The sequence below is a fragment of the Pteropus vampyrus genome, unplaced genomic scaffold (genome assembly GCF_000151845.1).
Source record: "Pteropus vampyrus isolate Shadow unplaced genomic scaffold, Pvam_2.0 Scaffold226, whole genome shotgun sequence".
NCBI classification, from domain to species: domain Eukaryota; kingdom Metazoa; phylum Chordata; class Mammalia; order Chiroptera; family Pteropodidae; genus Pteropus; species Pteropus vampyrus.
Window position 1 is genome coordinate 649,476 of NW_011889007.1, and position 25,905 is coordinate 675,380.

Genomic DNA, 25,905 nt, shown 5'->3' on the forward strand with positions numbered 1-25,905 from the left:
AACACTAACCCCCGCCCCCAGGCCCTGGCTCCCACCATCCACTTTGTCTCTGGATTTGACTCCTCTGGGGGCCGTATGTCAGTGGAACTGCACCCGGTGGGGTGAGAGCAGGGAACAGCAAATCGCGGCGCTGAGAGTAGGAGAAAAGCCATCGAACACCATCGAAGCCAGGAAGTGAAGAGCTCTGCCAAGGGAGGGGCGAGGGGCCCGGCGTGGCGGGGAGTTGCCTGGACACAGGAAGGCGGGGGTCTCATCACTGGACAGTGAGGCAGGTATGTTTAGGGCCCAAGTGCTATCTGAAATCCTGGGGTAATGCTAGGTTTGCAACCTGGCCATTCTCTCCCTGCTTGGCCTTGAGGAGACATCCCCCTTCCCTGCAGCCCACAGGACTGTGTCTTTTGCCAGAGACCAACTACGTGATCTGTGACAGTGGATCAAGGACCCCAGTGAAGACACAGCTTGAGTCCAGGCGCCAGGTTCTGTGCCTGCATCGTTCATGTTTCCTTCAGTTTGATGCCTCCACTTGTTTGCCTGTAAAATGCAGCTACTGGATTGACCTGTGGGATGCCATCAAGGCACTGTGTCCCCCTCCTTCCCCCTAGCTATAAAGATCCTCATTCTCCAAAGGCCATAGGGCAGCTCCCAGGCTCTAGTCCACCGGGACCCCCACTGCACCACAAAGCTGTATCTAGGGCCAGTGGGGAAACAGGGCTGTTGTCTGCCTGGATGTGGCCCTAAGGTGGACAGCACAAAGGGGGAACCCAGCCATCACCCAGCACATGGCTTGGGGAGCAGAGCGTGGCTGGACTTCACTCTTGGGGTGACACGGAAACCCTGAGCCCAGTATGCCCCAGCCAGTGTCTCTAGGGATCCTGAGAGCTCATGTCCCTGCACCTCTGGTTCTGCTGACTTCCCTGTCCCTCTTGGCCATCTTAGCACAGTCCCATTCCTGCACTTGTTCTCAAGGACGGTCGACCTGGAGATGGGAGAGGATCCTGGGTTATCCAGGTGGGTCCTATAGTATCACACGGGTCCTTAAAAGGAAACGGAGGCAGGAGAGCCAGAGACATGAGAGGAAGACAGTGCTGGCTGCGCAGGCAGAGGAAGGGCCCCCGGCCAAGGGATGCAGCAGCCTCTGGAAACTGGAAAAGGCCAGGGATTGGATTCGGCACCACGCCCGCTGCCACCTGGATTGCAGCCTAGGGACGCCCAGGCCAGACTCCTGACCTCCAGAACTGTGAGAGAATCAATTTGTGCTGTTTTAAGCCACTAAAGCTGTGGGCATTTGTTGCAGCAGCCACAGGGGACTCATACCAACTCCCCAAAAGCAGTGTTCTCAACTGGGGTGATCCTGTCCCCAGAGGACATCTGACAGCACCTGGAGATACTTGTGGTTTCGTGACTGGGGGTAAAAGGGTGCTACTGGCGTCTGGGGGTGGACGTAGGGATGCTACTTGGATTGCCCTCCCAAATGTCAGTGATTATGAGGTGGGGAAACCCTGCCTGCCCTGAGGTGGTGGGCACCGGGATGGACACTGAGACTTGGGGGGGAGGGCACTCGACTCAGCCTGCAGATAGGAAGACAAGGTCAGCAGAGGTGGCATCTGTGCTGTGGGCAGGGTGAGCAGTCAGCCAGGAAGAAGGGCAGCCCGGTGGTGGGGCCCATGAATTTGTGGGCTATGTTGGCAGTGAACACTGTGTTTTAGGAACAGGGCCACCCAGAAAGGGAGGGAGGAAGAGGAAAGTCCCTTTGAGGGATCTGGGCTCATTGGGAGGGCAGTGGGGAGCCACCTGAGGTTTCTGAGCAGGGTGGTGACATGATCAGACGTGGACTTCAGGAAACAGATTGGCAGGGACTGGCCTGCAGGCAGGGAGCCAAGGGAGGTGGTCTTGGCACTGGCGACGATACACGTACATAGAGAGGAATTGGGAGTCTGACTGGATGACGGGAGGGAGGGGTCAAGAATGGCACCCTGGTCTCAGCCGGTGGCAGGGTCCTCGTGCTTGGTGGGAATTGGAAGCTAGTGGCTGATCCCAGGCCCAGCCACTGGCAGTGACTGAACCACAGGGACTGTAGACACTTGGGCCTGGGGACCTCCTTATACCCCAACACACCCACACCCAGGAGGCCACACACACACGGCCTCCCAGATGGAAGTGAGGGGGCCAGAGGGCCAAGCCTGTCTCTAGGGCAGCCCCCACTGACCTGCATAGGCTGGTTTCCTTTTCTGTGGGCTTTGCTGGGTCCGTATACTGGGCTGTTAACAACTGTTCAATCTGTGGCAGGGTGGCCCTGGCAGGTCTCACCCCTCCATAAAATGATAACGGCAGGGTGGTGAGAACTCAGGCAGCCTGAGTGCCAACCCTCCTGTATGCGAAGGCCGGGACCGGGCCCACGAGGGGAGGCAAGTGGAAATCCTGTGTCCTGGGGAGGGTTTGAGGCTAACTGTCTGGGCTCCTGGTGGGCAGTGGGCTTTGAATCTGGCCACGTAACTGTACACTGGGCCCATGGGACTTCTGGAAGAGCTCGGTGGATAGAAAGTCAGGCTGGGTGGATCACAGGTGAGCCCCTGAACCTGGGCTATGCACCTGGCCCCCAAGATGGCAGGCAGCGGCTCCCTCTCGGGCAGCACCACGGATCAGTGACGCTCCCCAGCTTCACCCATCCTGCCCTCCCCCTAGACCTGCTCTCACACCAACTGAGGCCAGCAAGGACACAGGGGGTACAGGCAGCTGGGAAGCCCCCCTTGGAGACCATGGTCATGGAAGTCACTGTGGGCCTTTGGGTACTGAGACATGGGTCCACTCTCTGCTCCCAGGGCAGCCACCTGCGACAGCTTCTGGCTACCACCTCTGTCCACACCCTCCCCTGCCACCCTGTCTGTCTGAGGCACAGGTTCCCTCTGGCACCACCACAGTAGGACGCCCTTGGTGGCTGGGAGCATCTCCACAGCCCACCCTCCTGGAGCTCCAGTCCCATGGGGCACACACATTCAGGTCACTAGGCAGCTGACCCAGTGTGGGTCCAGGTGTCAGGGAAAGCTTCTGAGGGGAGCAGAGCACCCCTGGGCGACGAGGTCGGGAAAGAAGGGCCCTGTGGGTTGGGGAGACCCGCTTACATGGCAATGGGCTCCAGGCCTGTGCTCCCCATCTTTGTGGGGAGATGGTGGAAGGAGCATGGAGACCGAGTGCAGCTGGGCATGCAGATGGCACACGTGAACTGTGCCACCGCCGAGCCCGCGCTCACAGACTGCCGCAGCCTGGGCTCAGCCCTCGGCACTTTCTCAACCCTCCCCAGTGCCCTGAGCTCGTTGTCTGCTCCCACTCCCCATACCCACAAGGGTGTGAACTGTGGCCTGAGGTCAAGATAAGGCCCTGAGGAGTCCCCAGAGCCAGAAGCCCAAGCCCCCAAGCTCTGAGCGCCAGTCAGGCCACCCCATGCCCCAGGGGCCAGCACATGGGTCAGGGAGCACTTCTGAAGTCCTTTATTGGGCCGGCAAGGCCGGGAGCTGCCGTCGGAGTGGGGTCCTAGTCTGGAGGCTCGAGGTCCTGGGTGGCCCTGCCTGTTCCCGCCCAGGATGGTCAGGCTCCTCTGACAGGCTACTTGACTCGCTCCTTCAGGTATTCCCAGCCCTCCTTGGTGTATTCGCAGGCCTTAGATGGGGCTGCCGACAGGGCCGACATCACCGCAATGACGCCTGCGGGGAGGGAGGGCCCAGCGCCTGGTGAGGCTCCCCGCCCAGGGCGAAAGAGTTCAGTCCAACCACCGGGACACCTGACTCGGTAGTGCTTTTAAAGGTGCTGCTTCCAGCTCTGTCAATTCCAGGCAGGGAAACTGAGGCAAAGGAGGAGCAGGGCTTCACCTTGTCTGAGGCCACCAGAGTCCGTCCACTGTGGTCCAGTGTGGCCCCAGCTCTCGGAAAGAGGCTCAACCTTGCTCCCACTCCCCCTGGAACCTCCATCTCCTCTCCTCTTTCAGATCCGGGGGAGGCACACACAGCAGTAAGGGGGGTGATGGAAAGGCATGAACAGGAAGCAGGGTGGGGGTGCTAGACTGGGGTACCTGATGCCACCCCCCACCCCAAGCAGAGAGACCAGGGCCTACCTGAATTCCAGGACTCATGGACGTGAAAGTTAAACTTTGGAGGGGCTGGGAGCTGGGAAGAGACAGGGGAGAAGGGGCTGGTGAAAAGGGAAAGGCCAGCACCCCAGCCTCCTCCAGAGGCAGGGGCAGCAGCACACCCCCCAGTGCGAACACCAAGCGAGGCTGGAGGGACCAGGGACAGAAGGCCACCCGAGTTGACTGCCCCCCCCCCCACAAGAGTTGACGTCCCACCAGGCCTCAGCCTGACTCCCAGCAGAGTACCTGTGGTATCTTCAGGCCTGTCTGCTCGCACACATACTGGCTGAACTGGTACATGGCTTGGGGGACCACCTCCTCAGCCTTCTGAAGGGCGGCCTGGCTCTTGTCGCTGGGCCCCAGCAGCTGCTGGTCGTACACCAGGTAGACCACGCCCCCAGCCACACTGCCCTTGATGAGAAACCTGCGGGCAAGGAAGAGAAGGGGAGCAACCCAGGGGACACCGCTGGCCACCTCGGGAGCCTAGGCCTACGGGAAAAGTGAAACCCCTAGGGGGCCCCACAGTCCAAAGAATGACACACTTGAAGCCAGGTAGCTACTAGGGGAAGCACAGGGCACCCTGGCAGCCCAGAGGGGTGCCTGACCCTACTACGCACAGCACTCCGTTTCGTGTGCAAAGCAGAGCTTACTCTGCCTCATTTAACTGGTAAACTGAGGCGCACACAGGAAAGTCACTCGTGATCACGCAGAAAGCAGGAGAGCAGTGAAGACTTAAGTCCCCTGACTTTCTGCCTTCCAGCCCAGAGAGGGACTCTCTGCGAGCAACCCGCGAGGGTTTTCCAGGTGTCACTGATCGCTTCCTGTATGTTCTACGCCGTTCCGGGTGTGCATTGACCTCTCAATAAATGGCCGTAGGGCACTCCTGTTTTACAGAGGAGGCAGCTGAGGCTCGGAGGGGTCTCGGATACCGAGAGTCGGGAGGCAAGGGCTCACGCGACCTGCGGGATCCCCCTCCCCGCTTGGACCTCGGTTTCCCCACGTAGGCCACCTGACACTTTGGGAAACGAAGAACAGGTTGGGAGCAAAACAGCGGGGACTTTCCGCAGGAGGGGACTTTCTCGGGCGATCGGAGCCCGTCGGCGGCCCACGCACCTCATCAGCGGCCACACTCTGGACCTCATAGTCGCTCGGCTCCGCGCGCAAGGACACTCGTCTTGCCCGCCGCTTCCGGTCGCGGAGCCGCAGAGGCTTCTGGGAAACGTAGTTTTCCTGGTCAGCCGCAAAGGCCTCCGGGAGTCGGAGTATCCTTACAGCTGCGAGACGCCGGAGATTGCTGTCTCAGCGCGAAAGGACGCTTGGAAGCGCAGTTTTCTGGGCCGGGCCGCCGCAAAGCTGTCTGGGAAATGTAGTCGGCACCGCCCCGTGAGGCATCTAACCGCTAAGGCGCCTGGGAGTTGTAGTCCGGCCTTGGCGGCGTGAGGGGAAAGAGAAGTCAAGTGTCTGGAATGAGACGTGAGAGTGGCTCAAGAAGATTTCGGAGCCATGGAGATCAGCCTGCGCCCACGCGGGGGAATTAGGGCCGGGGCCTGGGAAGAGAGTGCCTAGAAGCTGGTTGTCATGGCAACGCAGGACCGGACTTGTACGAGAGAGGCGGGCCTCAGGCACGTGATCGGTGTTAGGAGGGTGGAGTTTCCACCCAGGGGGCGGAGCCAGGGTTTCGGCTGGGAGCCGGAGAGCTAGGTGGCAGGCCGTTGCCCGGCAACGCCCGAGCGCGGCGTTCTCGCCGCCTGGGGCTCGGAGTCACGTGACTTGGGCCCTACTGGAAGGGGACGGTCGGGGGCGCAGCTGGCTGCGGCCGCTGAGGGAAACCCGACGGGCATGCGCGCGGCTCCCATTTCGGACCCCAGCCCCGGTGGACGGCAGGAGAAACTGAGGCCGTGCGGGCGAGTGCGCACTTGGGAACGCAAAGCGGTCGCCCGCCCCCTTTGTCCCGCCGGGAAACTGAGGCCCGGCGAGGTAAGGGGACCGGTGAGTTCTGCGAGGATCTGGTTCTCCCATTCCTTCCGCGTCGCAGCCCGGCTGCTTCATCCATCCGTCTATCCACCATCCCTCCCTCTCTTTCTCCCTTCCTCCCTCCCACTCACCCATCCATCCAACCCTGCCTCCCCTGTGGGGCTGCTGTGCTCAAGGCTGAGGGGCTTCGCAGGCTTTCCTTGAAAGTGAAGGAGATGGGAGCACGTTCCCTGCTGCAGGAATGGCTGGCATGACTGGAGAAGGGCGAGGAGTTCACTTTCTGAGAACTGATTCTCAGACAGGAGTCTGAGATAGACAGGAGTCGTGGAAGATGAGGATGGACAGGTGGGCAGAGGCTAGACGCTGGGCCCTCTGGGCTGTGAGGAGCTTGGTCTCCATCCTGGGCAGTGGCGAGCCCTCAGGAGAGTTTGCATCAGGAAGGGGCACGCCAGATTTCTTTTGACAGAGAAATCCCTTTGGCTGCATGGGAGGATAAGGTGGGCGGAAGGGAGTGTGAAGGGGGAGCCCGGGAGGAGGCAACCAGAACTCCGTAGTGTCTGATTCCTTCTGGATGTCTCTGGACAGAGTGGTCTTTGTGGGCTCCCCAGCTCTTGCCTCCCACATTCCTCATATCACTCTGTGTTGATCTGGTATGTATCGAGTACCAGCTGTGTACCTGGCACAGTTTGGGGCGCTGAAGACCCAACGGTGAACAAAACAGAAGTAGGTTTCTGTTTCCTTCCTGGCCTCGTGGGCCTGACGGACTCAGGGGGAGAAAGGAACAGTGAACATGTAACAACAAATCAAGTGATTTCAGATGATGAAAAGTGCCGAGAAGGAGATAAAAGTTCTAGAAGTAAGAGCAAGAAGGGACAAGGAAGGGAGGTAATTTAGAAAAGGAGGCCAGGGAAATGCCCGAGGAGGGAGTAAGTTTTGCACTGAGTCTTGAAAGAAGTGAGAGCAAGCCATGGGATTCTATTTTCGAAGAGCATTCTGGGCAGAGGGAACAGCCAGTGCAAAGGCCCTGAGGCAGACGGAGACTGGCTGGTTCTGAGGAACAGCAGAGAAGCTAGTGTGGCAAAAAGAGTGAACAAGAGGCACTGATCCATGTAGGGCCTTTTTGACCTTCTAGGAGTCTGGCTTTTGTCTTCAATGAAACAGATTCACATCTTGCCTCCCCTTGTCCCAGCAAGGGGAGGCAAGATGTGAATCTGCTGCTGCCTGGAGGGAGAAAACCCAGAAGAGGGGAGGAGGGTACTGCAGTTGTTCAGGTGAGCTATACGGTGACCTGGACCAGGTGGTGGAGATGGAGAAATGGGACAGGCCCAGGACCGGAAAGAGCTTCTCCAAACAAAGGAGCAGTTAGGGAAATGGTGTGGCTGTGGGCCAGGCCTATGCCCGCCACCCTCTCTCCTGCTGCTGACCTGGGAGGGCCATGAAGGTGCTGCTTCTCACTGAGCTAGGAGCCCTGTTCTTCGCTTATTATTGGGCTGACAACTTTGACCCAGGTAAATGTCCAGGGTGGGAGAGGGAGGAATTGGGCCGGCTGTCCGGTGCACCCCCCAAGCTGACGACCCCTGCCCACTGCCAGCTAGCCTCCAGGGAGCCCGAGCGCTGTTGACAGGGGCCAGTGCAGGTGTCGGGGAGGAGCTGGCATATCACTATGCCTGCCTGGGCTCCCACCTGGTGCTCACTGCCCACGCCGAGGCCCTCCTGCAGAAGGTGAGATCCCATTCTGGCTGTTATGGTGGGGGTGGGAGTGGAGTGGGTTTGAATCTCTGCAAAGATCCAGGCTTCCTGTGTAACCTCAGGCAAGTTGCTTAACCTCTCTGAGCCTTAGTTTCTTCATTTGCAAAATGGAGAAAGTAAAAGTACCTTTTCATGGGTTAAGGTGTTAGATGGATGCAGTAAGACAGTGAGTGTAAAGCAGGGAGTGTTCCTCAATAAATAGGAATATCGGTAGTGTCTGAACCATGCGACAATAGCCGGGGTTCTCAAACTCAAAAGCGGGGTGGGCGGACGTTTCTTAGCAACAGAATGTTCCAAGGAAATGTGCGGCTCTAGGAAACACACCTTCCAGAATTTCAAGAGGAGCCAGAAACCTCGAGATTTATTTGAAATCTCCTGAGTTTTAAGTGTTGGTGATTGAGCAAACAAAACGTCCCCTATTCTGGCCAACTGGCAGCCAGTTTGTGGTAAAACTTGGGAAAGGGAACAGGAGGCTCAGTAGGGGAGGAGGCTTCAGGCTGGGGCCCCAATTCACCTGGCAGACGGAGGGGGCTAGCGTGGGCGGAGGGGCCCACGGGCAGCTCTGGCCCCCCCCAGGTGGTAGGGAACTGCCGGAAGGTGGGCTCTCCCAACGTCTTCTACATCGCTGCGGATATGGCCTCCCCTGAGGTTCCCGAGCGCGTGGTGCAGTTTGCGCTGGACAAGCTGGGTGAGGGGCGGGGCCTGGAGTTGGGGACCCTAGCCTAGGCGTTAAGGGCAGAACCCAACTGGGGTGGGGGTGTGGTAGTAACAGTTATTTGTGGGCGGAGGTTTATAAGGTCCTGGGATGTCGCTAGGGGTGGAGCCTCATTGCATCAAGGGGGCGGAACCCTGGACCAACGCTGGACGAAGCTTGGCTGGATGCAAGGAGTAGGGCGGGGTCTCTGATCTTGGGAGGAGCCAATTTAGGGCAGAGCTCGTTGGGTCAATGCTCTGGGCGGAGCTTTGCTGGTTCTAAGGGCGGGGCTAGGGAAGGGGTAATCTTATCTAGCCCAGGGGGCGGAGTCCCAAGGTCTAGTTTCTGGCTGACAGGCTTCTTTGGGCCAGGTGGGCTGGACTACCTCGTGCTTAATCACCTCGGTGTCGCCCCAGCAGGCACGCGGGCCCGCAGCGCACAGGCAGCACGCTGGCTCATGCAGGTGCTCCGCCCCCCCCCGGTCCCGCCTCCTCTCGGCTCTGGCTTCGCCCTCCCGGGCCGGTGCTTTATCCCCCACATCCCAGATCCCACTTTCACGGGCGTTAGGTTCCACTTCCGTTCAACTTTGGGTCCACCCATGGGTCGGCCCTCCAGCCTAATCCTCCCAGACTCCACCTCTCCACATTCCTCTTCGGGCCCCACCCTCTCTGCCCCTAGGATCCACCCTCTCTAGGCATTGGCTCCGCCCCTGGGCTTGAGCTCCGCCTCCTCCAACCTGGACTCTGTCCTGGCACTTAGGCCCACCCATCCTTAACTAGCCCCGCTCCCAGGTTTATAAGTTCTGCCCCCTGACCCACCATTTGCGCTTCGGCTCCTCGTTGCCTGGTAACGAACCCTTGCCACCTACAGGTGAACTTCCTGAGTTATGTGCAACTAACTTCGTTGGCTCTGCCCAGTCTGACGGAAAGCAAGGGCTCCCTGGTGGTGGTGTCATCGCTGCTCGGTGCGTGTACACGGGGCGGGAATGGGGAGGCCACAGGCCTCGATGCAGGCGAGCCTGGATGGGGCAGGAAGGCTTCCTAGAGGAGAGGGAGCGAGTGTAGCCGCTCAGCCTCCACCCTCCCGCGCCCCTAGGCCGCGTGCCCAGGTCCTTCTCCAGCCCCTATTCGGCGGCCAAGTTCGCATCGGACAGCTTCTTCGGCTCCCTGCGGCGGGAGCTGGACGTGCAGGACGTGAACGTGGCCATCACCATGTGCGTCCTGGGCCTCTGGGATCGGGCCTCAGCCGCAGAGGGAGTCAGGTAAGACCAGGGGCGCGACCCGGGGACTGGGGGGGTGTTGCCAGCTGCAGTCCCCACCACGCCCTCCCATTTCCAGGGGTGTCACGAGGGCCAAAGCGGCCCTGGGGCCCAAGGCAGCCCTCGCTGTGATCCGCGGCGGTGCCACGCGTGCCCCCAGCGTCTTCTACCCCTGGCGCTTCCACCTGCTCTGCCTGCTCCGGGCCTGGCTGCCACGCCCGAGGGCCTGGTTCATCCGCCAGGAGTTCAACGTGACTGCGGCCTGAGCCCCTGGGTGTGAAGCCTCTTCATCTTCTCAGAGGGGGACCCTCCATCCAGCCGTCCTGAAGTTAGGACACAAACCGAGACACCTCTGAGAGGGTGGCCAGGGCCCAGGACAGGGTCGTCGGGACAGAAAAGGAGAACCGAGAAAACCGACCGGCACCTGGAAACAGTGAGAACGTGTGTGAGAGCGTCAGCTGTGTCCCAGTGCCTCGTCGGGCCCAGGAAAGCATCACCTCAGTCTTCTTGGTCATCATCTGCTTCCATTTTGCAGATGAGAAAACGGGCTCAGAGAGGTGATGTGACTCGCTCCAGGATTCCGGCCACACCAAACAGGTCACACCTTCCCTGAGCCACCCTTGAAACCTTCTCTGTTCTCATCTGGAAACACCTTATTTGTTCTTTCAACTCAATCTCGGGGCATCGCCCAGCCCTTGCCCCAAGCTAGGAGAACTGTGAAGCTGTCCACCTAATGGTGGGGTCTGAGGAGGGGGACGAGGGAAAGAACGTGTTCTTGCTGGATGCAGCCTCCCATTTCATAATAAACATACTTTTTCCTTGCACATATGTTGTTCATGTTCCTTGGTCTTTCCAATTTGCTGGCAGCAGTCAGGGAAGAGGGAATGTGTACACTAGAACTCTCAACCTCATTTCACAAGTGGGGAAACTCGGGCTGGGGGAGGGGTGGATTCACCCAGGAAGTTAGGGGTGGAAGGAAGGGTACCGATTTTGGATCAAAGGCTTTATTTGCCACATAAAGTACATGGTTGTGCACCAATAATGATAGCGTGCATCAGGCACTATGCACCTGACATTCATGATCCCATTTTATAGGTGAGGAAACAGGCTTAGAGGGGAAGTCAATGGCAGAAGCAGGGGTTCTGACACCGGTCTGTCTCTCTTTAAGGCAAAATATGGGCTATATCTGCACATGGCTGATATTTATGTCAATGAATTGAAAACTGAGTTTCTTTAAAATGGGAAACCAGAGATGCTTGCATAAAGAAAAAGCAACTAAAGATAAAAACTGTAGAATGAATACGTTATAAATTGCTAGCTATTGTTGGTTGCTCAAGCCTCTAAGAGCTGGTATTAGGAGCACTAAACCCAAATTGAGACCGTCTCTTGGAGATAAAATTGAAAGATAACCAGGAAAAAAATTTTTGTTGTTTCCATCTTAACTCCCATCTCTGCACCACCTAAAGTTACATCAAATCAGATCAAATGCCACCAGGTGGCACTATACCACTTCGCCTTCCTCAGCCCTTAGCCCAGAACTTGGCCTATGCAGAATGAAGCCAATACGTCTGTTTATGAAAGTTTTATTTTGTGTCAGGTACCATTATAATTTCTCTAAACGGTTTGGAATGTGTCCTATTATCGTCCTCACTCTGTAAATGGGGAATTTCGGGTACTGGGAGGTGAAGTCCCTGGTGCAGGGTCAGCCAGCTAGCAGCTGAGGTCTGAGATAAGCCGGCAATCAACAGAAGTTAGATTCTAACTTTCCACCTACCGGCGGAGGGCGGCACCGCAGCCACAGCCACGCCCCCGGAGTCCGACCCCTCCCTAGGGCCCGCGGGAGTAAACGCTCTTGCTGAGAGACCGTAGGGAAGCCTCCAGCCGCCAGGGGGCGCGCGCGGCCTTTCTGCCTTTCTGGCCCGCGCGTCCCGCGTGAAGTAGATATCCCAGAGTTCCGCGCAGGGTCGGTCCTTCCGCCGCGGCAGTTATTGAGGAGCAGTAGGTTAGTTGGACCGTGGGTCGGATCCGTCGCCATCCGGATCCCCGGGGTCCCAGTGGGGCTCAGGGGGCTGGCTGGAGGCAGCAAGTGACCCCGAGGGGGCCGGGGTACGGGGTTCCGGGCGGCAGTGGCCGAGCCAAAACTCAAATCCCACTCCCACTCGTTTGCAGCCATGGCTCTGCGCTACCCAATGGCCGTGGGCCTCAACAAGGGCCACAAGGTGACCAAGAACGTGAGCAAGCCGAGGCATAGCCGCCGCCGCGGGGTAAGGCAGGGGCGCGCGCTCCGAGGCTACTTGGAGGGAGGTGGGATGTGCCTTCCGGCCAGGGCACGGCCTCCAAGCTACAGAGCGGGGTGGAGCTCAGTCGGGGTGTCGAGTCCCGAGAGCAGTGGGGAGCCCTCCTGGTGCCGAGCAGAAGGAGTCGTTGGGCCGGCCGCAGCAGTGCGTGGAACGTCCCTCCGTGGTCCACGCACCTGGACACCCCCGCCGGTGGGATGTTTGAAACGGGCAGGTGAAGCGAGTTTGACGTGTGAGCAAAGCAGTTTGCCTAGTACATCAGGAACGTGGAGAGGGGAAAGCTGATTGTCAGATGGAGGGATTTCAGGCTGGCCTGGGTTTATGGGCTCCTGTCTAGGTAAGAAACGCCCAAACCTGTAGGGAGTTTTTACAAGAGTTTGCTTGAGCCAGACAAGTACCCGGATCTCAAATGTTTCTGGAGATGAACAGTTTTGTAGTTATTTTTATGCCTTTGAAATGGAGGGAATTTAAGGAATAAAGCAAGGTGGGGATTGGATTACAAGGTAAAGATTCTGTACTCGAGGGTGGCGTTATTTCTGGCATTTCAGAGGTGTTAATGAGGCGCACAAGGACAGTGGACAGGGCGGGTTTAAGCCCTCAGCACAGCCTGGGGTGTGCCCACGTACCATGACCCTCCAGTTAGGAATTTGGTTCGTCACAGCCCCCTTTTTTGTCCACACTTCATTAAGTTGACCCGACTGTATGGTGGCTGCCTGTGTCTGGGCCCAGGGAACAGCCTATGCATGGCCAGGCGTGATGTGCCATGTTGGGGACACTGGGGTCAGGGGGGATTGCGCTTCATTCACTGCAGTCAGGTGCTGCAGCTGGAGGCCCAGACGCGACCTGAAAGGGTCTGACCTGGGAGCGCCTCGTCCTGACGGCCTCCCCCCCTCACCCCACCCCCAGCGCCTCACCAAGCACACGAAGTTCGTGCGGGACATGATCCGGGAGGTATGTGGCTTTGCCCCCTACGAGCGGCGGGCCATGGAGCTGCTCAAGGTCTCCAAGGACAAGCGGGCCCTGAAGTTCATCAAGAAAAGGGTAAGTGGTCTGTTGCCGGTGGGGCAGGGGTGGGACTGGGGCCCAGGCTGACGGCCCTCCTTGCCTGGCAGGTGGGGACACACATCCGTGCCAAGAGGAAGCGGGAGGAGCTGAGCAACGTCCTTGCAGCCATGAGGAAGGCGGCAGCCAAGAAGGACTGACCCTCCTGCCCCCTGCAATAAAGCCTTTTCAGAACTGGGTTCCTGTGCTGGCACTGGGGGGAAGTCCCATCTGGCCCTTCACGGGGCTCTGGGGGAGAACGCAGAAGGAAGCAACAGACAGTACTGGAAATGGTATTTAATCATAATAAACAGTTCATATGCGCCAAACTCCATGATTAAGCCATGATTGAGGTTCTTCGATGCTAAGCCTTGTGGCGGCTCAGCTGCCCGGGGCCCGGCCTGTGGGCCAGCATCACCGCTCCACAGCCAGGGCCTGCGCCTGCTCCTCAGGAAAGGCGATGTCAAAGATCTCGCGGTAGTGCTCCACGAAGTGGACCTCCAGGCCCTCGGTGATGAAGGCAGCCAGGTCGTAGAAGTCCTTCTTGTTCTCGGCAGGCAGGATGATGCACGTCACTCCGGCACGCTTGGCCTGGGGGGCAGGACCACAGGTCAGTCCAGGAGGGAGAGGGCTTGCTGGGGGCCCTGCTCACTGAGACCCTGCACACACTGGCCCTGAGTGAGGCTGCTACAAACCCTGTGTCACAGATGGCACAGAGACCCAGGAACGCAGCACTGGTGTCCTCCCTCAGCCCCCACCCCATCTGGATAATCACAGCACCTACTACTTCACCCTTAGAGGTTTCACACCCAAACACGCAATGGGAGCTGAAGAAAAACGTTACGTTTAAAATACATAGCTAACAATTTAGTTTTCCAGTTTTACTGACCACACATCCTGCCCAATCATGCAGCAGCCAGAAGGCATGGAGTCAGGCCCTGCCCCTCTGCTCTCAAGGTGACACCCCTGTCCCCACGGCAGCCCAGCTTCCCACACACCTCTGCACTGCCTTCCTTCAGCCTGACTCCCCCTTTGGTGGACAGTGGTTCCCACTTGTCACGCTGTGCTGCTCCAGGGACATGGCAGGTGGTGACCTGCTGAACTTTGCACACACCCTGAGACTGTCCCTGTCACAGGACTCATCAGACTGAGCCCCCTGCAGGCTGACTGCTTTGGAGGCAGGGAGGGGCTGCCGGGAGCTGGACCTGCAGGCACAGCACCCTGTGAGGCCAGCCTCCCCTGCACCCATGCTTCTTGGTACCAGGCAGACGGGCGATGGGGGACCTTTGAGCTCAAATGCGGGCTCTTTCTATGGCAAGATCTGGAACATTCTCCAAAGTCTTGAAAAGGGTGAAAGCCATGATGGAGGGGGCAGCTGGCTCAACACAGACTCCAGGCCAAGTCCATGCCCGCTCTGAAACCGGCCATCACCCTTTGTGTGAAGGATGACTCGTCTGTCCCATGCTGCGGCAGGACAAGGCTCAGGACTCACCGCGATGGTCTTCTCCTTGATGCCGCCCACCGGCAGGATCTTGCCGGTCAGGGAGACCTCGCCCGTCATGGCCAGGTTGTGTCGCACGGGCCGGTCCATGGCCAGCGAGAGCAGGGCTGTGACGATGGTGCAGCCGGCGCTTGGGCCGTCTTTGGGAGTGGCGCCCTGGAAGGGAGAGGCAGGTGGGTGGCAGGCAGGCCAGACGTGGGGGGCGGTCCCGGAGCTGCCAGGGCCCAAGCGGGCCTCACCTCGGGCACGTGCAGATGAAGGTGTGAGGCCACCAGGTACTGGTTGCTGGGGTCGTGCTGCATCAGGAAGGCCCTGGCGAAGGTGTAGGCAATGCGGGCGCTCTCCTTCATCACGTCCCCCAGCTGGCCCGTCACCTCCAGGCTCCCGTCCTTATCCCCCTGGATGTCCTTCTCTTGTGGCCGTCTTGGAGATGTCTCGACGAACAGTGTGGAGCCTCCTGGAGGAGGCCAGTGTGCAGAGACCATGAGCCCTGGGACAGCCACTCTGCTGGGCCGCCTGTGGGTCGTGTCCCTGTCTGCAACATTTCCTTCCCCAGCTCTGCCCAGCCCAGTGCCTTCTCATCCTTCACGTGTCATAGCGCCCATGCCACCCCCACAGCCACGGTGCACTGGCCGTGTGTCCTGTACCTCCACACAGCCTGCCAGCGCCAGACGATTTTAGCACGGTGGCTTTACAGCCCAAATAAGCACCTGCCATCCAGAGCCTGCTTCCTCAACACACCCCACAAAACCGCACCCAACCCCTGCCAGCCGCTGACAGGACAGCCCCCAGGCTATAAAAGGTCACTGAGACACGGGAGACCCCCACCTCTGTTGGGTGGTGCCCTAGGGTCTCATGCTGTGAGGACTCCTCCCATAGGCAAACCTGTGAAACCATCACCCAGATAAGGCCTCACTGTCACCAGTCAGCCAGGGTGGCAGTGATAGTGACTGACTCCCCCCGGGGCATGGCCGGAGGGGCGAGTGGACTCACCCAGGGCCGTCCAGGCCAGTCCCATGACCACGCCGGGCGGCGTGACGTCGTACATGCGCTCCACAGTGAACACCGGCTTCCCCACGAAGTCCTGCAGGTTCTCGGGTGTCACCTCCACCGACTCAGCCTCGCCGCTGACAATCTTGTAGGCGGACTTCCGTAGGACCTGCGGCAGGCACGGTGTGGGGGGGCAGCCTGGCCACAGATTCCCACTCGCCACCGCGGCCTGTTCTTTTCGCTTCGCTTAGATCACGTAAATCGCACGGCACGTACACAGCGTGCCATCGTAACTAAGTGTGTATGGGTCAGCGCATTCAGCACATTCACACTGAGGTGTAGCCGTCCCCCCCATCCATCTCCAGAACGTTCTCATCTTCCCAAACTGACACTGTCCCCACCAAACACTGTCTTCCCAGCCCCTGGCTCCATGCGTCTGAGTCCCAGGGACCTCGCTGTGCAGCATCGTTCAGCACCTGCCCCCGCCCGGCCCCCGCTGGCCGCGTGGCTGCCGCAGGCTCACCTTCTCCACCTGCTTCTGCAGGTTGCGCACGCCACTCTCTCGGCAGTACTGCTTGATGAGGACGGTCAGCACATCGGATGACAGCCTGGCCTTGCTCTCATCCAGGCCACACAGGGCGCGGGCCTGAGGCACCAGGTATCGCTGGTGGGTAGGTAAGAACACACCATCAGGACCCCCTGGGGCACCCCGGGCCTCGGCCTCCAACGCAACGTGGCCCTGCCCACCATCCAGCCAAAGATCCCTGCTGGCAGGGTTCTGCGGTGGCCCCAGGGCGGTTGGGGTCATCTGATGTAACAGGGTGTCAGGGCAGGCTGCTCCAGGAGACCACGCCTAAGTCACTTGAAGGGTAAGGAACCAGCAAGGCCAGGAGGGTGAGTGGCAGAGTCCAGGCAGAACCTAGGGCTGTCAGGACCCTCAACAGTGAGCCCACGACCTGCAGATGCCCAGCCTGCTACCACTGCCCGGAGTCCTGCCCTTCCTCCAGATGTGATCATTGATGCCACCTCCTCCAGGAAGGTCTCCTGATCTCAGGTCTCACCCCCACACACACTGAGGGCCTGAGTATCAGGGTATGTGGCTTCTGCCCTGAGCAGATAGGGAGTAGTCAAAGGCCTCACGGTCGCCCACAGCCCAGCACGACCTCTGCCTTACAGCAGTCACTGCACAGGGGGTCCTGAGCACTGAGTGGGGTGGGGGGAAGAGCTGACTGACCCTGGGGGTGGCCCAGGGGCCCCCAGGAGTCCTCGTGCCCCTCCCCTCATCCCTTTAGGGGTCTGAGGAAGCCCCCTGCTGACCCCTGGGTTAGCCCCTCCACCACCCAGTTGGGTCTCTGGCCGTGGACAGAGGACGAGGCGGGTCCTGGTCACGAGCTTCTCTCCCTCCTGCCCTCAGGGCCCAAGGGCTGGGACCCGGCGCCCATCTCGACCTGCAAAGGGCTCAAGGGGGAGGAACGCACTCACCCCCTTTCCGGAAAGGAAATACCAGGCTGGAAACAGACGCCCCCCTGCAGCACCCCATCCCTATATCCCACCCTGTGCGTCTCTGGGTTGTTCCCAAATTGTATACTTCATGATAAACCAGTGACAGGAAGTACACCATTTTCCCGAGTTCTGTAGGCCATTCTAGTGAACTGTCAAACCTAAGGGGGTGGTGGGAACCCCGATTCACAACCAGTTGGTCAGGGTGAGAGAGGCATGGGACTTCTGAGTGGTATCTAGTGTTGGGGAGTCCTATGGGATGAGCCCCGAACCTGTGAGGTCTGCCACTAATCCCGGGTAGTGTCACAGCCTAATTGAACTGTAGGACACCCTGCTGGAGAACTGGCTGGTGTAGAGAGACGCCTCACACTGGGTGTCAGAGGTTTGACACCACGCAGTTTACAACGGGTCCCGTCTGTTTCTCTTGGTGACACCTCACATACACCACACGGTGGATCCTGTGCTCGTTTCTCCTCCCAGAACGAGAACTCTGACAGCAGGGTCACTGTGGGCTGGACCCCAGCTCTGGTTAAGTGCCCGGCACTTAATGGGTGCTCAGATGTTCCTTGAGCCTAAGCCACAGAGGGGGCCCCCTCCCCAGGGCTGGAGTCCCTGGCCTCACCTCTGCAATGGCGAGCTTCTCCTGGGCCACATAGCCCGACACGTTGATCATCTCCATGCGGTCCCTGAGTGGCTCCGGGATGGTCTCGGTGACGTTGGCTGTGCAGATGAACAGCACCTGGGGAAGGCAGTGGTGAGGTCCTGGAGGAATGGCCGTCCCGTCTTCCCCCGCCAGGCCAGCCCCCGGGCAGAACGCATACCTTGGACAAGTCCACGGGCACGTCCAGGTAGTGGTCCAGGAAGTTGGCGTTCTGCTCGGGGTCCAGCAGCTCAAGCAGTGCCGACGAGGGGTCCCCCTGGAAACCCCGGCCAATCTTGTCCACCTGGAAGAGCAAAAGGTGGGTAGTGCTGGCACCCTGTCCTGCTCCCTGTGCCTGCTCACCACTCAGGCAAGGGTGTCAGGCGGGCCCGGACCCGGGGAAGCCCTGAGCAAGAGCAAGAGGGCTGGCCCTACAGCGTGGCTGTGGGTGGATATGAGGTCCTCCAGGACAGGAGGAGGCCTGTGTCATGAGATGGCCTGGTTGCAGCGAGGCCACCCAGGGTGACTCAAGGACCATGGACACTGCAGGGGCCGTGGGCTTCATCTGGAACAGACTCTGCCTGGTCAAGGCTGCCAAGAGCTCTGGGCTGGGAGGGCCCAGGGGACCGTGTCTGACCTTGGGGAAGCCCAGCCATGACCGCGCCCGGCCCCACACACACCTCATCTATCAGGATCAGGGGATTCTCCGTCTTGGTCTTCTTCAGGCACTGGATGATCTTCCCAGGCATGGCGCCCACGTATGTCCGCCTGGGGGAAGGCACAGTGGGGCAGTTGGAGTCTCAGCTGCCAGAGGCAGCCACAGCACACCACAGGCCCAGCTGCCTGGGAGCTCTAGGACCGCAGTGCGTGCCACGTGCCTTCCCGAGCTGCCCGGAAGAGGCAGCGGGGAAATGTACAATGTGGCACAGTGGAGGCCGGATAACTGCTAGCAGCTGCCATCCGTGCCAGTCTGCAGAGCACTCGGTCATCCCAATACCTTCCCCCAGCTCAGATTCAGGGCAGGGGACACCGATTCACAGCCAGGTCTCATCCAGACTTGTCACACCACCGCCCCACCCCTCCCCGCATCTGGACCTCACATCTAGACCATGAAACCCAACAAAACAAGAGGCGCCAGAAACAGCCAGGCACTGGCAGCAAAAACATCCCACATGCCAGGGTCTGGAGGGACCGCTGCTGGGCCCACCAGGCACTTTCAGGAGTGTGTCCTGACGAGCCACTTGCTCTGCCCCAGCTGGGCTACAAATGCCTGGCATTCGCAGGAAGCAAACCAGACTTGATTTCTGTGCTTGCGAGCTACGGCCCAGCAGGGCAGAGACCACAGACCAGGTAGAGGAGGAAATAATGAGATTTAAAAGATGACATATGTGCTATGAACAAAAAAAGCAGGGATGAGGAATCTAAAATGCTACTTGGCAGCAGCAGTAGTCTAACGTGAAGATGAGAAGTACCTTAGGGAGAGACTCTAAGGAAAGGAAGTAAGGGGGCAAGCTGCGTGAATACTTGGAGAAAGAGGTTTTCTGGGTAGGGGGAGCAGCCTGTGCAAAGGTCCTGGGGCGGGCCCATGCCTGGCTTCCTGGAGGAACAGTGAGGAGGCCTGTGTGGCTGGAACAAAGCGAGGGCCGGGAGAGGGCGGGGGGTGGCGGGGAGAACTGGGGGTTTTATCCCTGGGCGGGGGGACCAAGGACGGCCGTGGGCAGAGGCAGGCTTGGCTGGTATGGCACAACTGACGTCAGCACAGGGTGCCTGCCTGTCCCTGTCCTTCTAGGCCCCCAGCCCTGATGACCCCCCACCTCCATGTCGCAGATCATCCACACTTGTCAGAAACTAAGCCAACGCCTTTCCTCACCCCGGGGAGTAGTCCTTGCCCACAGCCCCTGGAGAATCCTCAAATGGGGCACAGGGGACATTGGAGCCGCCTCTGCCTTCCATGATGCCCCTCCCCAACCTTCATCCTCATGCTGCCCCAGCTCAGAGGCCAGTCCTCAGCCAAGAACCTCCCCAGCTGCCCCAAGCAGCTCCCCACACCCCGCCATACTCGGAGCAGGCCTCCCTGTGAACCTCTGCCCAGTGCTAGGCAGGCCCTGTCCCTTCCTGGCCCGTCCTGGAGCTCACACCAAAATCTGGGCCTCTCTCTTCCAGTCTGGCCACCTCCTCGGGGGCTCGAGACAGTGAGGAGTACTGGGCGCTGCGCCCAACCGGGGTGCTCTCGCCCTGCCTGCCACACAGCAGAACCGTCCACGTTTTCAAAGATGCCAGAAATGTTAACTTTTAACAAGGACTCAAACTTTCCTTGAACGCTGTAGTGTGCCAGGGCTTTGGGGGCAGGTGGAGGGTCATGCAGCCAGGAAACCCCGCTGCAGGTCCGTGCAGATGTGTCTCTCAGTCAAGAGGCAGAAACGCCGAGGCCCGCTTAAGACAGGGCCACCTTATCATTCCACCTTCTCCCCTCCTTCGGACGCTGGCAAACTGGGAACAGATACTTGGGTACCTGCTACACCCGCATCTCACCAAAGCATTTCAAAGAACCACCCTCGGCAGAGGCCGGTGTGGCAGGAAGCACTGGATCACGACATCCTGACCACCCATGGAAGGGCACCAGGCATGGGCCAGGTGGCTCTAAGACTCGGGACACAGAAGATACCAGCCCCGACCTGGGCGTGGTGAGGAAGGAAAGGACCGAGGCCGCACTGCGATGAGCTGTCCCATCCTCACCCGCAAGACCGTTCTGCCCCTCGCTAACCCGGTCCCCGGTCAGACCACCCAGGCAGGGACAGTGACAGTGAGTGCCAGTCCCAGAACTGCCGGAGGAGATGACAAGGGCACATGAGCTGGAACTACTGGATTCCGTCCACGTACAGGCTCTCCTGAAGAGGCTGAAACTTTGACATGCTGTTTGAGCGCCCGGATTCGGCCAGGCCTGGAGTCGGATGGATGCCTGGATTTCCAGTTACTTATTTCAGTGTGAGTGGAGTTCGCTACTCACCACTAAAACCACTCAAGGGCAGAAGGAACTCAGGAGGGACGGAGCCTGACAGGAGACTGGGGAGAGGCTGGCCTACCTGTGCCCCTTGATCTCGGCCACATCGGCCATGCCGCCCACGCTGAAGCGGAAGTACTCGCGGTTCAGGGCGCGGGCGATGGAGCGGGCGATGCTGGTTTTGCCCACGCCTGGGGGGCCGTAGAAGCATAGGATCTTGCCCTGGGTTGAGCCTCGGAGCTGGCTGACAGCGATGAACTCCTGCGGGCAGAGGCGGCTCCCGTAAGACTCAGTCACTTGCCACCTGTGCAGAGCAAGGGCTGTGCCTGCCATGAGCCTGGCAACCTTCTCGCACCTTCCAGGTTTCCGGGTGCTGCAAGAAGGGACAAGGCCTGTCCCAGAGGGACCGAGCTGACTGAAGGTGTCATTTGCCACAGGACAGCCTGTGGCACCAATGAGACAAGTAGGTGCCAGGAGAACACGGTGGCTCGATGACCACGGCAGAGGCCCACCAGCAGGCCCCCACCTACAGGCCTGGTCCCCCCATGCCCTGGGCCGCTCATGGCCAAGCTGCCATCAGGCCCTTGCTTTCCTGCTCCGCAAGCTCCACTTTTAACCCCTCGTAAAGCCATGTCCCGCCTGCAGCGGGTGAGCTGGCCCTGCTGAGCCGCTCCAACACTAGTCTCCCTGGCTGGGGCCCTCCATCAGCCTTGCCCCAGCCAAGCCCTTCCTGTACCCCAAGACCCCCAAATTCACCAGAGGGCTCCTCCTGGTCTCCACCACAGCATGGGGCTGATCCTGGGACCCAAGCCGAGATGCCCACCACCCACAAGCAAATCCGGACCGCAACATACCCTGCCTCTCAGCTCCAGCCCTGGGCACACTGACCAAGTGCCCAGACACGGAGCTATGGCGCCCAGGGGAGGGCTGGGCTGGCTCGTGCCCAGGACCCCATGGCCCACGGGAGGGATGCAGGCGGCCTCACCAGGATGCGCTTCTTGACATCCTCCATCCCGTAGTGGTCCTCCTCCAGGACTGCCTGCGCCCGGGCCAGGTCCAGGTTCTCATTGCTGTACTTGCCCCAAGGGATGGACGTCAGCCAGTCCAGATAATTGCGGGTGACACTGCCACAGGACAGACCAGAGCTGGTGAACAGGGCTCAGCCGGCCACCCAGCCCCTGCCACTGCACAGCTACCAGGCTGGCACCTGCTGCGCCGAAGCCTGAGCCGTGCCGAGCAAGCGCACCCTGGCTCAAGGCCTGTGACCTCTTTAAGAGCTGTCTGGGCACAGAGCATGTGGCGAGAACTGGCCCAGCTGCTGACACAAACGCTAGGGACACGGAGAGCATGGGGACTGCTCAGGGCCCAACGCCACGGGGTCAGGGGACAGGGGTTAGAATAGGAAGAGACACCCTGACTCAGGGCAAGTGGAGGACCGAGAGGGACCCCGGGGCGGGAGCTGAGCACCTGGTTGGCAGCTGCCCCCAGCCTAGGAGACGCCCCTCATGAGGGCCCCGGGAGAAGACTGTGAAATGAACTACGGACATTGGCAACAGCAGTGTGAAAAGCTTATTTGCTGCCCAAGGAAGAGAAGTTGGGACATCTCTGGAATGGAGGTCACCAGTATCTCCCGGGGCCCTTGTTGAAAGAGCCTAGGCCCCCATGGACACCCTGAGCCATGGAGGGGTCCCACCCAGCAGGAACCCGGGGCCTGGTGCATGCGTCCCGAGAGGCTGTCCCAGGACCTGGCCAGCCCACAAGCTGCCCAGGAGCAATGCCCAGTCCATGGGGTCTGACACTCGGGCAAAGCCAGAACCCCACAGGCTCTGAGCCCCTTGGCCCAAACCCCGGCAGTCATCCTCACAACCAGCGTGCATGGGATGACGACGGCCGGGCAAGGCCAAGTGTCTAGCAAGACACACTTACTTCCCGGCTGACTCTCAGAGGGAAGCCAGGGACAGAACTCGGGGAGGAGGGCAGCCTTGGGGAGATGGCCCCGGGGGCTCCTGGCTGGAAGCACTGGCTCACAGCCAGACGTTCCTTGGTTCAAATGCCTGTCCCCAGCTACCAGCTTGAAGGCCGTGGCCACAGACTCAACTCACAGACTCCGAGGACTGAATTCTCTATCTGTGAAACGGGGGCAGCAGAGGAAGGTCCCACACAGGGCGCCATGAGGACGGATGCACGGCAAATGCAGTTTCAGGTGTCAAGCACCTGTGCCCTCCTAGCATCCAGGGCCGGCGTCCCGGACCCTGCCAGGTCGCGAGCTTTTCCAAGGACTGGATGTGACAGAGACCAGCGTGGCCACCCCAGGCGCTCACTTGAACTCGGAGGAGTGGTTGTCCAGCAGGCTCAGCTTGCTCAGCTCCTCGTCCACAACGTCCATGACGTGCTTGGGGACCACAAGCTCCTTCAGCCGCTCGCGGAACTTCTCCTCAATGGCGTCCTTGTCCTCCTTCTCCAGGCCCAGCTCCTTCTTGATGATCTTCAGCTGCTCCTGCAGGAGGTACTTGCGGTGCGTCTGCTTGATCTTCTCCTCCACCTGCAGGGTCGAGAGGCTGCCGTCAGACCCAAGTGCACACGCCCCCATGGGATCATGGGGCTGCCGCTCCCCCAACTCAGAAACCGGGTGTGCGCGGCCCCAACTCCTCACATCGTAAAGCGAAGTCTCCCCCAGTGTAGGCCTTGTGGAAGCCATGCAACAAGTTAACAGTTCACTTTTCAATACCGACTGAGACGAGGGAAGCTCGGCCTGACGCCAGCATGTCCCCTCTCTTGACAGACAAGACCCGGACGAGCAGCAGCCCTGTCTGCAGTATCTACGATAAGCAATCGTTACAAGCTTTTCCAATTAACACTGTGACGTGAAACTTTTTCCCAACGTACAAACACTGAAAAATGGAGTCACGTCTGAAAAACATGACTTTTAAGCAGCTGATCATCCAGGTGGTGTTGGTTTGCCCAGGCCTGGGAAGGTACATCTCGAACGGCTGAGTCTTAGAAACAGCTTTACAGCCTTTCCCAGGATGGTTCCCAATGTTAGGCATTTTCCCCCAAAACTCTGAAGGAGAGAAATCCTTCCCCCTTACCGGAGGACGGTGGATGCCTGCCTCCCTCTCTAGGCTCAGCCACTGGGGCCGCCCGTGAGTTTTAACCCAGCGAGGCTCACAGCCCCGAGAGCAGAGGCGCTCACCTCGCGCCCCAGGCGCTGCTGCAGCTTGCTCAGTTCGAACTCCTTCTTGAGGAGGGAGAGGGCCTTATACAGCCTCTTGGGAATCTGCCAAGAAAGAGCAGGCGTGAGGGGATGGTCGGAAGTCGGTGACCATCCATGGGGGGAACGGGCACTCTGTGGGCTGCTGCTGGGGGAAGCGAAAACAGGCAGGTGGCCAGGCCCCGCCTTACCCCAGAGGCTGGCACCCTGTCCCAACAAACCCAGCTCTGGAAACACCTCCCACAGATAAACTCCCCCAGGTGTACAAGCTGTGTGGACCAGGATTTCTGTACAGGCGTCGTTCATGTTCATAAGAGCGAAAGACTGGCAGCACCCCGAACACGCTTCCACTAAATGATGGGCACCACCCGATGGAGTACTGTGCAGCCGTTAAAAGAACAAGAGATAAAAAGAGGAACGAGGGTGCTCAATGTGCACGGAAGGACGTGCGCTGATGCGAATCATCTCTAAAACGCAGCTGAGAACACCGGCCAGGCCGGGGGCGGCCCAGCCAGCGAAGTGGGACCGGCGCACGTAGACAGGCCACACTCACACTGGTCTCCTCCAGGACGTCCTGAAGCTCGTGGGACTCGGCTCCGGTCAGCGCAGCGCCCATGTCACTCAGGTAGATGGGGTTGTCCACCACCCTCTGGCCCGCCTGCATCATCTGCAGCACAGACTCTCTGGAAGGGACAGAGGGACATTGCCACGTGACGCAGAAACCACGGTAGCAGCTGAAACGTCACTCCTCAAGGACATGGGTCTCCTTGTCCCCTGCAGTGCTGAGAGCCAGCTCTATCTCTGGGCCTCAGCAGCTTCGCCGCCGGTGGGGCCGCCCATCTCAGAGCCACGAGACTAACGTCCTCGTGCCTCATCCCCTCCGGCAGCCACTCTGAGACCCCTCACGAGACCCCTCCCCCCAGCTGATGACGAAGGCTTCCAGCCAAATCCAGGCCCTCAGTCAGTAGGAAGGAAGCAAAGAACCTGGCCAGGTAAGCCTCCTCTTGCCAACCTCCTGCCCAGGGCCTCCCTGCTAGGAGGGAAGGGGATCCGCCTGCACGGGCCTCGAGGCCCTGCTCACAAGGTTTCTGACCAGAACGCCCTTGGGAAATTGCTGCCAGCCCAGTGGCCACAGAGGGAGCCCAGCCTGGCCTTGGGGAGCAGTCACATGCTTGGCTGGGGAGGGCACAGGAGACCAACCTGTAGAGCGGGTTCAAGGCGATGATGTCCCGGATGGTCTTCACAATCTCGGCAGTCAAGGCCTGGCAAGTGGGAAGGCCGCCGTGGGTCACCGGAACCCATGTGGCCCTGCGAAGCCCCTCCCACCTGGCCCTGGCTAAAGACAGCCTCAGAGGCCCAGGAGCAGAGCCCAAGTTCACCAGTCACAGGGACACGGACCACGTGGGGCAAAAGCTAAAACGGACCGTGTCTCCTGACACTACTCGGATCTCAGAGCGAGCCCTCTTGAGGAGAAAAACGGTGAGAAGGTTCCTTATACCTTTCACCACTACCCTCAACAGAGACCCCTTCTCAACCTCGGCCATAACACCAGGCTGTGACATCTTTGTCTGGGACCTGCCTGTGAGTCACCAGGGCTCTCAGTCTGTCCCCTCTGCTGTGGACGCCATGGCACCGTCTCCCTTCTCACCCCGGCTCCCTGCCAGTGGGTCTGGTCACGCTCCACGCGGGAGCACCGGGCAGGTTATGGCATGAAAACCGGCACCCTGTTTGCTTCCAGAAAACCACGGCTCCCCACGTGAGGGGGGGGGGCAACGGGCACGTGCGACGAGAGGCCACGACAGCCAGGGCTTTCCACTGTAACCACCCGTTTCTTGTTATCGGGTCTGTCCCTGGACTGCCCTTTGTAGAAGTAACCGGAACCAGGCACTCGCATGACCGAGGATGAGCATGCTGTCTCCCTGAGGTCCC

At 59.7% G+C, this 25,905-nt stretch overlaps 4 protein-coding genes across 19 annotated transcripts in view; 2 read left to right on the forward strand and 2 right to left on the reverse strand.

Moving 5' to 3' along the window:
- Positions 1 to 3,469: 3,469 nt before the first annotated feature.
- CUNH19orf70 (chromosome unknown C19orf70 homolog) lies at positions 3,470 to 5,463 on the reverse strand. Of its 2 annotated transcripts, none has more exons than XM_011373572.2 (4): positions 5,234 to 5,417; positions 4,367 to 4,544; positions 4,106 to 4,157; positions 3,470 to 3,698 (listed from the first exon to the last, which is right to left on the reverse strand). In XM_011373572.2, exons 1-4 carry the CDS (start codon positions 5,260 to 5,262, stop codon positions 3,601 to 3,603), a joined length of 357 nt encoding a protein of 118 aa, XP_011371874.1. In that variant the 5' UTR covers positions 5,263 to 5,417; the 3' UTR covers positions 3,470 to 3,600. The 2 variants fall into 2 exon arrangements, with proteins under 2 accessions (XP_011371874.1, XP_023394345.1); XM_023538577.1 differs by having other exon boundaries at positions 3,672 to 3,835; positions 5,234 to 5,463.
- Positions 5,464 to 5,556: 93 nt separating this feature from the next.
- HSD11B1L (hydroxysteroid 11-beta dehydrogenase 1 like) lies at positions 5,557 to 10,619 on the forward strand. 15 transcript variants are annotated; one of them, XR_896690.2, is made up of 8 exons: positions 5,766 to 6,109; positions 7,227 to 7,816; positions 8,420 to 8,531; positions 8,909 to 9,000; positions 9,408 to 9,501; positions 9,633 to 9,798; positions 9,875 to 10,240; positions 10,331 to 10,619. XR_896690.2 is itself a non-coding variant. In XM_011373573.2 (8 exons), the coding sequence occupies exons 2-8, from the start codon at positions 7,530 to 7,532 to the stop codon at positions 10,059 to 10,061; spliced, it is 855 nt and encodes a 284-aa protein (XP_011371875.1). In that variant the 5' UTR covers positions 5,768 to 6,109; positions 7,227 to 7,529; the 3' UTR covers positions 10,062 to 10,619. The 15 variants fall into 15 exon arrangements, 13 of the variants coding, with proteins under 13 accessions (XP_023394340.1, XP_023394339.1, XP_011371876.1 ...); XR_896691.2 differs by having other exon boundaries at positions 9,875 to 10,228; XM_011373573.2 differs by having other exon boundaries at positions 5,768 to 6,109; positions 7,227 to 7,602; positions 7,686 to 7,816; positions 9,875 to 10,619.
- Positions 10,620 to 11,642: 1,023 nt separating this feature from the next.
- RPL36 (ribosomal protein L36) lies at positions 11,643 to 13,462 on the forward strand. The gene is made up of 4 exons (XM_011373578.2): positions 11,643 to 11,797; positions 11,965 to 12,059; positions 12,999 to 13,133; positions 13,205 to 13,462. The coding sequence occupies exons 2-4, from the start codon at positions 11,967 to 11,969 to the stop codon at positions 13,292 to 13,294; spliced, it is 318 nt and encodes a 105-aa protein (XP_011371880.1). The 5' UTR covers positions 11,643 to 11,797; positions 11,965 to 11,966; the 3' UTR covers positions 13,295 to 13,462.
- Positions 13,416 to 25,905, reverse strand: part of LONP1 (lon peptidase 1, mitochondrial) — a 20,638-nt gene continuing 8,148 nt past the window's right edge. Inside the window, exons 5-18 of the mRNA XM_023538596.1 lie at positions 25,177 to 25,358; positions 24,530 to 24,659; positions 23,959 to 24,042; positions 23,087 to 23,307; positions 21,751 to 21,889; positions 20,848 to 21,026; positions 18,445 to 18,532; positions 17,946 to 18,068; positions 17,747 to 17,863; positions 16,148 to 16,288; positions 15,628 to 15,793; positions 14,874 to 15,091; positions 14,626 to 14,790; positions 13,416 to 13,724 (exon numbers count right to left, since the gene is read on the reverse strand). Of these exons, the coding sequence (XP_023394364.1) occupies positions 13,548 to 13,724; positions 14,626 to 14,790; positions 14,874 to 15,091; positions 15,628 to 15,793; positions 16,148 to 16,288; positions 17,747 to 17,863; positions 17,946 to 18,068; positions 18,445 to 18,532; positions 20,848 to 21,026; positions 21,751 to 21,889; positions 23,087 to 23,307; positions 23,959 to 24,042; positions 24,530 to 24,659; positions 25,177 to 25,358 (2,130 nt within the window). The 3' untranslated portion in view covers positions 13,416 to 13,547. The remainder of the gene's footprint in view (positions 13,725 to 14,625; positions 14,791 to 14,873; positions 15,092 to 15,627; positions 15,794 to 16,147; positions 16,289 to 17,746; positions 17,864 to 17,945; positions 18,069 to 18,444; positions 18,533 to 20,847; positions 21,027 to 21,750; positions 21,890 to 23,086; positions 23,308 to 23,958; positions 24,043 to 24,529; positions 24,660 to 25,176; positions 25,359 to 25,905) is intronic.

Coding starts and splice junctions, on each gene's coding strand:
- RPL36 (XM_011373578.2), top strand. CDS start 11,967: ATGGCTCTGCGCTACCCAATGGCCGTGGGCCTCAACAAGGGCCACAAG. Junction 12,060..12,998: donor GGCATAGCCGCCGCCGCGGG/GTAAGGCAGGGG, acceptor CCCCACCCCCAG/CGCCTCACCAAGCACACGAA. Junction 13,134..13,204: donor TGAAGTTCATCAAGAAAAGG/GTAAGTGGTCTG, acceptor CTTGCCTGGCAG/GTGGGGACACACATCCGTGC.
- CUNH19orf70 (XM_023538577.1), bottom strand. CDS start 5,262: ATGAGGTCCAGAGTGTGGCCGCTGATGAG. Junction 4,158..4,366: donor CAGGCCTGAAGATACCACAG/GTACTCTGCTGG, acceptor GTCTCTTCCCAG/CTCCCAGCCCCTCCAAAGTT. Junction 3,836..4,105: donor CCATGAGTCCTGGAATTCAG/GTAGGCCCTGGT, acceptor CCTTTGCCTCAG/TTTCCCTGCCTGGAATTGAC.
- HSD11B1L (XM_023538567.1), top strand. CDS start 7,607: ATGTCCAGGGTGGGAGAGGGAGGAATTGGGCCGGCTGTCCGGTGCACC. Junction 7,817..8,419: donor CCGAGGCCCTCCTGCAGAAG/GTGAGATCCCAT, acceptor GGCCCCCCCCAG/GTGGTAGGGAACTGCCGGAA. Junction 9,001..9,407: donor CAGCACGCTGGCTCATGCAG/GTGCTCCGCCCC, acceptor TGCCACCTACAG/GTGAACTTCCTGAGTTATGT.